Here is an 11,640-nt window from a genome sequence, read left to right as displayed (position 1 = left end):
TTTCTCAAAACAAAACTAGATTTATTTATCACAATATTAGGGGTAAACATACAGTTTTCTTCACCTCTGCCAATGTTTTTCAATCACAAGAAAAACAACTGAGAAACGTTAAAAAATAAGAACAATGACAAATATCTTTGATCACTTCTTACACATTCATTGTCACATACATTCAGTTTAATCAAATATATACTTTTATTTTCAATTACAAGGAACATTGTGAAAAATCAGTTTATCTGAGTGTGTTTTTAAGAGGAATGTATTAAAACAGCAAGACTTCCACAATACTGAATATCGCTCCAAATAACTTCCCAACTTCACATTTAGATATAAACTCAGAATGAAATTGTACTTAGAAAGTTACATTATTGCAACTTTTGAACTTAACCTCTACCCGACTTCGCGGCCAACCTTTTAAGATACCTTTCTCGAGCTGCAGTAAATGCTTCTCCAACTGTTCGTTTCTCCCAAATTGAAACTTTAGGTGATTCAAGTTCTGGCTTTACACTGTTGTTACGAACTGATTCTTTAGATGTCTCTTGGGATTTCTCAGGTGATGTTTGTGTTTTCTCATCATCTTGTTTCGGCATTTTGATGGTTCTTTCCTCAGAGGAGAAATCCTCGAGAGAAATTCGATGAGTTTTCTGCAAAATGTGTGCTTGTTTTGCTAGTTCACCAGTTTTGTCACTGACAGGAGACTTTACTGAGGACAATTTGAATTTTTCATTCATTTCTTTGTCTTCTTGTGAAGATCTTCTACTTTCACTCTTTGGTTTGTCAATATCTACGTTTATATCTTGTGGTGGTTGTGTATGTTTACTTTTGTCTTTATGGTGTTTCGATTTCTTTTTACTATCCGTTTTCTTGTGTTTGTTTTCATGATCATTTGACTTCCTTTCATCATGCTTATGATGATGATGTTTCTTGTGTGAACTTGAATCTTTCACTTCACCTTCCTCCGATCCGGAAGAATGAGTTATGCCTTCAGAACTTTTGCTACCGGATCGGGAACTAGATGAATATTTTGCTTTCTTAGATTTTGTATGTTTATTATTTCCTTTATCATAATTGTGTTTTCGTTTTTTCTTCTTTGTGTCTACATCACTGTTGCTATGAACAGGTGAGCTACTTCGCGACGAATCGGTATCAGAATATCCAATCTTTAACTTTTTCTTTTCACTTTCTCCAGAGTCTGTAGAACTTGAAGCTCTTCTTCTTCTATACTGTCGCTCAGTCTGAGCTTTCTTTTTCTTCGGAACTAACTCAACTTTTTCTTCATACCCTAATATTGGCGGGTCTTTGTTATTTGAAGTACTTGTTCCATTCTTATCCTGCACATCCTTGCTTTTAACATTCTCCAATGGCTTTTCCTCGACTGTCTTAGTATTTTCATTCTCGGGAGGTCTTGGAATATCCTCGACTTTAATATGATGTTCGATAAACATCTCTTCACTCTTGTTTCCAACTTCTTTGGTATTGTCTTCTTTATTTCTAGACTTATCCTGGTTTTCTGCATCTTTTGCGCCTTCCGAATTTTTGAATTCCTTAGTTTTGTCTTTTGTGGAAGTTTCTTGAATCTCTTTGGTTTTCTCAGTATCCTTCTGCTGTCCTTCTTCTGCCTTATCTTGCTTACTAGTCGGGGTTTCTCCCACTGTTTGTTTATATAAATGCCTATAAAACCCACTTAAGTCGCCTTGTTTAGTGACATCAGTGAGAGCTGGAAATAATAAATTAAATTTTACGAAATATAATACATATCGTACATTTAAAAATACATAAACAATGAAATGTTAAGCATTTCGCTACATAGCAACAAGTTCAAACATACAAATATGAGTTTATATGGTGTAAAAATGACAAGTAAATACAGTAATAAGCAAAAGTTTACAACACCCACTCTCCTTTATTTTCTCATTCAACAATTACCTATTCTGAGGTTCTTTATATTATTGTAGTTGTACCTTCAGATAACTATGTAAAAAGATGGATGAACACTATAGCATCTTACAAAACGGCAGCAATTTTTAAGTTAACATAAATTTATGGTACTCGAAAAGAAAGAAAAATAAATTCGTGGGGAAAAAATCTTCGCTCAAGACTTTATCTCTCAGAGCACTTTTCAGTAAAACATTACGGAAAATAAGTTCAATGACGTTCTTAATTTATAGTACCATTTTTCCCAGAAGTGATACATGTGTGCAATTTTAAGTCTGATTGAAAAAGGAATTCGAGTAGGTCGAAAGGACAATACATGGTAGAAGACATGACAAAGAATTTAATCAAATACAATGGTAGAAGACAGAGAATTTAACCAAATACGATAATGAAAAAAAAAAGTAATCTCGTAATTGAAACTTCATCAGTAATAAGGTGGTAGTCTCTACGTGGTTAATGCGTAGAGCGATGCCGAATGTCTCGCCCATTCTGTTGGCAATACGGTGCTCCCATACACGAATACGACCATCACTATTCAGTAAAAAAGTGATATTTGTAGAAAGAAATGCCACGCAATGCGACGTTCTGGATATCATTCCAGCCGTAGACGTACAGTATGTTCTAAAGAAACCAAAGAAATGAACACCATGAAAAAGTGCTCAGTTTTTTTATACAACGTTAAATCATAAACGCGGATACTGATTACTGTGCAACACACTCGAATTTTATACAAGTATTCGTGTTCTGACTCTACAATCACCAATAGCCTTGCGCATTAGATAGGGTTCTATCGGTTGATGTTACGAGACATTTGACATCGAATTGTCCCTTTTTTCCTAGAGCGAAGATTCCATATTCGGATTTTAATGACTGCATTCCGTCCAGCACCGGCATTAACTTCATGGAAGGATAATCCACACTTTCCTGTAGTCAAATGTGGAAAGTAACTAGGGATTTTTGAATTATCGGACACACTAACGCCGAACACAAACACACTTCAACTACGTACTAGCTACTCTATGTTTTCCTCCCGGTTACTGTTGCTAAGACGCATACCAGCGTACGTACACTCATGTCCAAAATTATTGACGCATGTCTATAAATATGTTATTGTAGTAATATAATTTGATAACGAATTCGCCAGGTATTTCTTATAATGTTAGTATGTATATAATCGTCAAAGACATGTACGTGGAAAATTTCATGTCAAAATAGCAATAAATAAGAACAATAAAATGAAAATAAAACTTTCTTATGCATTTAGCAACATTTTGTTTTACTCATTCTAATTTTCGTATTTATTATTCTTTTCCTATGAAATTTACCAGAAATATGCATTTCCCGATTATACACGTAGTATCAGTATTAAAAGTACCCTGCAAAATCATTATCAAATTATATTCTTACAAGAAGACAGCTATAGATATGCGACATTAATTTTGGACATGAGTGTTACATCATCATTATCATTATAGGTATTCTGCTATTATTGATAGGTCACTTGCTGCAACTGAGAAGCTTCCATGCTCCACGGTCTTCCGCTAACCTCTTCGTCTTCACGTAAGATTTTTCTGTTTTGATATCGTCCATTAATTGTCGTCTCCTTCGCCCCCTCCCTCTCCTTCCTGCCACCATACTCTCTAGCACGTCCCTCATGATACTGTTCCCTCTTGGCCAATGTCCCAACCAGTTTTTCTCCCTCTTCCTAGTAATATCTAAAATTGTATCCCCTCCTCCCCCCCCCCCCCCCCCCGTTTCTAACATCCTGTCATTCGTTTTCCGTTCGACCCAGCTAATTCTCCACATCCACTTTCGAGAACTTCCACTCGTTTTTCATCATTTTTGCGTAATGCCCATGTTTCTGCCCCATATAGTACCATACTCCACACAAAATATTTTATGAGTCTTTTTCTCAACTCTTTATTCTAGGTCTCACAAATTAGACTTTTCTTCCTTTTCAAGATTTCTTTCGCCATTCCTAGCCTTGCTTTTATTTCACGTTCGCACTTCACATAATTACTAATAATACTACCTACTATCCAAAAATAGTTACCTTATCCAATTTCTTCCCTCCTACTTCTATATTTGATATCGGCCGATACGTTCCAGTAACCATGGCTTTTATCTTTCTACCATTTATTTTCATCTCATATTCTTCACAGCCCTTCCTCACGTATTCTAACACTTTATTGATTTTTTTCTCAGATTCCGCTACCAGCGCCATATTATCTGCAAACCGTGTACACCTGATCATTCTACCTCCTACCGAAATGCCGTCTTCATTTTGTAGGCTCTTTTTTACTATCTCTCCTAGATGGATATTAAATAATGTTGGCGGAAGACAGGATCCCTGTCGAACTTCCCTTCCAACTGCACTCTATTCCAACACTTACTTTGGTTCATATATATGTTTCTTATGGGTCTTCGATCTTTTCATTCCAACCCAACCTTCTTTAAAACTCCCACCAACAATTTCCAATTCACGAGGTCAAAAGCCTTTTCTAGATCGATAAATACAACATATACTGAGCACCCTTAATAATCCAATTGTATCTTTTGTGCTCTTACATCTTCTGAGCCCGAAGTGTTTCTCCTCAACTTCTTTATTTACACTTCCGTACAGCCTTCTGTTTAGTATTCGAAGCAAAATTTTCCCTGCATGCGATATGAGACTTTTCTGAGTTCGATTCCTTAGCCATGGTTAGCCTTAGACATGATCGTCTTCAGGAAGTTTTTGGCTACTCTCCTGTTTTATATATTTTATTGCACAGTCGGAACAATTCTTTCTTGCCTTGTCTCCCATTCTTAACAAATTTGATTGGAATATTACATATCCCGCTTGCATTTCCATTTCTAATCTCGGATATAGCTTTTCAAACACATCCCGAAGAATAGCAGACTCTTATCATCTTCGCATACTTCATTTTCTACTTCAGCATCTAGGCCACACGCTATAACCTTCCTCTCATGTAAGTCCCCAACATATTCTTTCCATCTTCCTAAGACTTCACTTCTCTCGTGGATTACCTTCCCATTCTTATTTTCTACTACCATCGTAATACCCCCTTGTTTCCTCCGAAGTTCCATAGATTTCACCTCCTTGTACATTTCCCCATATTTTCCAACTCTTTCTAGTTCTTCTATGTCCTCGCATTTTCTTTTGTAAACCTCTTCCCTTGCTCTAACATTATTCGTTTCCCTTCGTAACTTGTTGTTTAATTTCCTGTACATCTTTTTGTCCTCTTCTGCATCAACCTGTTTCCACGTCTTCCTTCCCCTCATTTTCTGCAACATCTGTTCTGTAACCCATGGATGGTTTCTTAGCCGTTTTGTATTCGCAGTAACCTACTACTTCTTCTGCTGTATGCAAAGTTTAATATATTCCCACCGTCTGTTACTATGTGCACCTATCCTTTCCTCGTTTGAGTATTTTTCATCGAATTTTCACCTAATTGATTTTTTACTTCCTTGTTTTTACCTTTTCAGTATTCAACATCCTGCTGTCTACTTTTCTTTTGCCCACATTTTTCAGTTGAACAGCCACTTAGACCAGCACAAGATTATGATAATAGAAATGTCGGCCCAGGGAAGGGTCTTCGCATTCTTCAAGCTATTCCGGTATCTGTCCTGAATCGTAACTTTGTCTATCTGATATCTTCGGTGGATTGAGGACTTCCATGTATATTTCTTTCTCTTGTGCTGATTGAACAAGGTGTTTCCAATTACTAGTGAATTCTGTCTACAATAGTTTTTTATACAAAAATTGACCAGTTCCTCTCCCCTTTCATTTCTTTCATCTAAACCATATTAGTCTACAACACTACCTTCCTGTTTTTCTCCCACAAGTGCATTGAAATCTCCCATTGCAATTACGCATACGCCCCTCTTCTTCTTCTCTATAGAAATTTCTTCTATTTTCTCATAACTTTCCTCTACTTCTTCAGTTGTATGCGAAGTCATCGGTGCGTATGTCTGTATGACCACTAGATCCTTCTTTGTTTTCCCTTTAAATCTATTATCAACGAATTCTATTTTCACTATCTTCTCTTTTAGGCTCTTACCAATGATTCCACACCATTATGATCGCCTTTTCATTACCTGAGTAAAAGATTCTATATCGTTTGCTGTTCAACACCTTTGCATCTAACTTCAGAAATTCCTACAAATCTAGATGATTTTGTTTCATTTTTTCTTTAAGATTTTCTAACTTCACTTCCTGTGACATAGTACGCACGTTCCATGTCCCCTAAACTTTTTGCTCTTGCTTATCTTTCTTTCTATAACTATCTCCCCCCCCCCCCAATTATTTATTTCTCGTCAAATAGTCCTTCCCAAGACTTCCCAGCAGATCCGAATAGGGGAACATTTTACCTTCAAACTATATTTTGATCTGCGAAAGACCATTGTACATATGTTCTTTTTCTGTTTTCCATAGTCAGCAAAGTAGGGAAAAATTGAGTGGTGACTTCCCGTTGCTTTCACCCTGCAGTATCCCAACCGTTCAAGTCACTCTGACCACGCCTGGGACAAATGTCCAAGTTGCCGTACCAATTACTATGACTTCTGCCAACTTGACTTCTCCCAGAACACTCTTCGTCTCGCTATTCCATTTTGACTAGTTCGGTAGGGGTGATCCTTCTGGTAATGAACTACCGCCGACATAGCTCTAAATTTCATCTTAGGATGCAATCCTACCAACTCGACACATAAATGTCTTTGCAAAGGTGGTGTTTATCGGGGAGGAGCATATGTACTGGATAGCAAAAGTGTAGATAATTATATCACTGTCCTCCCATACGGTACAAAATCTACAAATGTCTAGTCGATCTAGATATATAAAATTCTAGCATTAACTTGCATAAAAATTATTAATGAATATGTCAAATGAATCAAATTAACTCAATATAAATTAATATATATAATTATTGATTGGCTTCTCCATTAGTACCATATTTTACGTAAGTAGTTTTCAGTCTAAAAACTACTTACATATTATAATGGTCAAGTCTACTATGGTTACGTCAAAATGAAGAGCTCTGCAATCTTTTTTTTTTTTTTTTTTTTTTCGTGTGTGTGTGTGTGTACATTGCCTATTTTGTATTTTATAAACATTAGCATACCACAAAACTTCTGCTGTAGTAATATGTGCGATCTGTTTGGAACATTACAGAAATAAATTATCACAGCCAAAATACTGAGACGAATGCAAAACAGGTATACTCAATTCATGCTGTTTGTTACAAGTATAGTGGTTGTATGTAGTTGTTGTAGTCGTAGTCTGTCCAAAGTTCTCTTCTAGGCATAAAATTTTCAGAGTCAATTTTGCATCGGAGGCTATTGAGGACTTACTACAATTAAAAGATTTCGAACCCAATAATAATAATAATAATAATAATAATAATAATAAAGTTGGTGTCAGTGTATTGACGCACGTATTACTCCAGTTGGATAAGAAGGATCTAGTCTGTTATACCCCTTTGTGGGATGCCGCATCAGGGGATCGTAGGAGAAAACAAAACAGCTTCGATAAAACTCACCTGTATCTATAGATTAATAGCGGTGTCGGTGAACAAAAAACTTCAGATCCAAATTGAAAGTGACTATGTTTGCGACTCTTAATCTCTTGAACCACCCGACCTATCTCGATCAAATTTTTGACATAGATGCAGTTCTAGCCTGAGAGTGTTTTTAGCTATTCACTTTGACGATAGAATTTAGAAGAGGAGGGGGAAATTATAAAAACTAAATAAAACTAAACTCTTGAACCACACGACCAATCTTGAACAAATTTTCAGCATAGATGACGTTAGTGCCTGGGATGGATTTTACCATTTCACTTTGACGGAATAACGTAAGGGATGGGGAGGTGGGGGAGATATATAAAATCAATAAATATAAAAATAAAATGACCATGTTCATGAGTTAATAACTCTTGAACCACTCGATCGATCTCAATCAAATTTTCAACATAGATGAAGTTCGAACCTGCGAAGTTTTTTATTGTTTCATTTTGATGGTAGAATTTAAAGGAGGGGAGGGGGATAAATATATGAAAATGAATAAAACAACTCTAGAATCACTCGAGTGATCTCGATCAAACTTTCAACATGGATAAGGTTCGGACTTAGGGTGTTTTCATCATTTTACTTTGACGGCACAATGTATGGGAGGGGAAGGGGGGACATATATGTAAAAAAAAAAAAAATAAATCTTATATATAAAAGAGAACGCACAAATCCTTTGTTCCCTCATCACGCTAATACGGCTGAACCAATTTCTTTTATTTTTGGGGGGTTATTAGGATTTGGACCCTAGATGGTTTTTATCATATCACTTTAATTTTTAATTACCAGTGTCTTGAGATAATTGACCATTCAAGTGTCCATAACGTACAAATCCTTTGTTAGTTCATCATAGGTAAAAATAAACGTATTTATATGCAACCCGCATGACCGTGTCACTCGGCGGGTTAACATAAATGACAGGCGATATAATGTTAACATTTACTGCAATCTACTATGGTTTTTATCATATCACTTGAAAGCGAAAACTTCCGGGATGACCGCAGCGAAGCGGGGCGGGTTAACATAAATGACAGGCGATATAATGTTAAGATTTACTGCAATCTTCTATGGTTTTTATCATATCACTTGAAAGCGAAAAAGTAAAAATTATCTAAGTAACAAAGTTTATTGCGTTCCGGGGTGACCGCAGCGAAGCGGGGTGAACGCTGCTAGTAAATAAATAAAAATAAATGTGACTGTCTTTGTGACTTCATCACTTTTAAACCACCAAACCGACCTCAATCAAATTATCAACACAGATGAAGTTTGCACCTGGGGTGGTTTTTATCATATCCCTTTGACGGTAGAGCTTAGGTTAGGAGGAGGGGAGAGGAAATATATATAAAAATAAATCAAACTTGACTCTTGAAACACCTGACCGACCTCGATCAAGTTTTCAACACAGTTAACGTTCGAGCCTGGAAAGTTTTTATTATTATTATTATTATTTATAATATTTTCACTTTGACGGTAGAACCTCGGGGGGGGGGGGGGGATTAATATATAAAAATAAATAGAATTTAACTCTTAAACCACCTAACCGATATCGATCAAATTTTCAACATACATGGCATTTAGACCTGGGATAATTTTTTTTTATCATGCCGTGCCCCGCAACATGGGGAGGGGAGAGGAATATAAAAAAATCACCGAAAATGACCAATGAAAATGAAAATGAAATGAAATTTTGAGTTTTACGTCCCACGGTTATGCCGGTTAGGCTAAAGGAGACGGTGATAATGAGTAATGAATGAAATAGTGGAATGAAGAAAGTGGGAGGAAACGGGAGAACCCCGAGAAAACCCACGAGCACGGTGTTTGTCCACCACAAAGTTCACTTGGCGGGGGCTGGGATCGAACCCGGGACCCCAAGCACCAGAGGTGAACGCTCTCCCGTGCCAAAGACGCAAATACTAATCACATAGCGCCGAGAGACCTCGAACATCGTGCAAGCGGAAAATAGGAAAAATGTTCATGCCATTGCAGAAGAGTTCGATATACATCACATCTCTGTCGTTCGGCGGCTCCGTGCAAAATGTTGGACTTATGGATGTCACGGAAATTGACACCGGCCAACGAGAATCGAGCTCTGGAACTGTGTAATTCTCTGAATGTAACAAATACTCCAGAAGGTTTCTTCTGCATTGGAATGTCACTTCAGTAGAAAACTGCATTTGTATGACAATCGTAAATGGCCAGGTGTTCAGAGCAGTTTCCTAAACTTCATCTTCACCTACAAGTATTCTTGTGGTATGGTGTCTATAGTGGGGTGAGCCATCATATTTTTCTCAGGCGAGATGAAACCCTCAATGCAGATCATTACACTGCTGAACTCCATGAAATACATTGCAAATTTGCCCGCAAGCATTGAGCAATGGTCAACAAGCATGGTATCCTTATGCTGCATAACAATACTCACTTACAGGCTCTCCATGAGACGTAGTATGAAACCCTTCCTCACCCATCGTATTATTCTGATATGTCCTCCACTGACTACCACCTTTTCTGGGATTTCGATCATTCCTTGGTAGGAGACACCTTCCTTCATGATTGGGCGGGGTAATTTGTTTCTCCACAGAATTCACTTGTTACCTGAGCTATCGTAGAAGAATGAGCTGCAGACGGCAACTATTTAGATTAATAAAGTATTGTACTTCTCATTCTTTTAGGTCTTTGGAAATGACGAATTGAGGGGGATATTTTATTCGGAGTATCTAGTAAAACTCCCTTAATTCGTATACTGGTTAAAAGTAAAAAGAACGCAATAAACATGTAGATTCAAGTTGTGCTTGCTGCTGTGCTGTGGTGGTGGTTTATCAGGGCATTGACGTACAACATTTTGTGAGGAATTTTGTGTCTACTTTAGTGTACCGCAGATTTATTTTGAGACCGTACAAACTATTTTTTGTGCCAAATTGTACGTATGAACTAAGAATAATTCCTATCTGTTATGCGGGAGGTACTAAAATAAAGAATAAAACAGGTAAGTATCGTTTCACAGTGTGAAACTAAGACTTCCCAACTATGCGAATTCAATACTCAACCTTCAGGTAGTGCACCTGTTAGTACTGGTTGCGATAAAGTAATAACATCATAGATTGAACCTGTTCCTAGGACGGTGAATCCGCATCAAAAAGTCTTTACTTGCTACCCCATACTGGTTTTATTCTATGGCGATAAAGGTTGAAACAAAAAACCGTTTATCTAAGCTACTACCAGTTTGAATAAAGGATTAAGGAAAAAGATAGAATCTATTCTTGGGACGCTGAATCAATTATTTATTAAAAAAAAAAAATCATCTCACAGATTTTGCTCTATGAAAATCTGAAACCAGAAGTACCAATACGATGTGCACTCCAAAAGTACGTGCCCTTTTATTCTAAAGCCCACACGTTTTGTCATTTCAGCAAACCAACTGCGAGACTTCCATCCTGCGTTTCTAAGCAGTGCAGGTTTTATTTATTAGGTGGCAAAAATGCCTGAATGAGTAAGACGTGTTTCGCAGACACGGAATTTTCGGGTGAAGTGCAACGGGTATTAGTGAAATTCCCCATCGCAGCTACATGTTGGGCAGTCGATATTCACTGCCAACTGGAAGGTCTATGTGTGGTGATAGTGCTCTTGCAGAGCGGGTGATTTGAGTTCAAAGCAGGGCGAACGAATGCGCAAAATGAGCAAAGGATTGGACGTTCAAAAACAGCATCAACTGACGCTAACATTGAATGTTTCATCATAGAAGATAGGCGTGTTACCATATAGGAGAATTGTGATACACTATGGTTAACAATGGGAACAGCAGAACGAAAAATTACAAACGAAATGAGCCTAAGAAAAGATTCTTCTTGCTGAATTCCACGATTGATTAATGACGATCAAAAACACGCAACAATTCGATCAAGTGTTGCAAATTTGACACTCTTCACAAGAGGGGGAAAGAGGTTTTATTTTTTATTTTATTTTATTTTATTTTTTAAATTTTGTGACAATGGATGAATCATAGATTCCGTTATTCAACCCAGAAATAAAAAGGCAATCGATGTAGTGCAAACACACAAATTCACCACCTCCCCAAAAATTTTTTGTCAGGTGGCATCCAATAAGAAGGTGCTGTGAAGGGTATCTTCTGGGATTCAAAGAGTGA

General features: G+C 37.1%; 1 protein-coding gene across 6 annotated transcripts in view; it reads right to left on the bottom strand.

Annotated features, from left to right (window-relative positions):
- Positions 1–11,640, bottom strand: part of LOC145662816 (uncharacterized) — a 198,469-nt gene continuing 186,829 nt past the window's right edge. For all 6 annotated transcript variants that reach the window (XM_081728707.1, XM_081728708.1, XM_081728710.1 and 3 more), the window contains exon 5: positions 1–1,717. In XM_081728707.1, coding sequence (XP_081584833.1) covers positions 384–1,717 — 1,334 coding nt within the window. In that variant the 3' untranslated portion in view covers positions 1–383. The remainder of the gene's footprint in view (positions 1,718–11,640) is intronic.

Source organism: Thermobia domestica, chromosome 10 (assembly GCF_964235325.1).
Source record: "Thermobia domestica chromosome 10, izTheDome1.hap1.1, whole genome shotgun sequence".
Lineage (NCBI taxonomy): Eukaryota > Metazoa > Arthropoda > Insecta > Zygentoma > Lepismatidae > Thermobia > Thermobia domestica.
The sequence above is the reverse complement of the archived record's forward strand: the minus strand, read 5'-3'. Positions and strand labels throughout refer to the sequence as shown.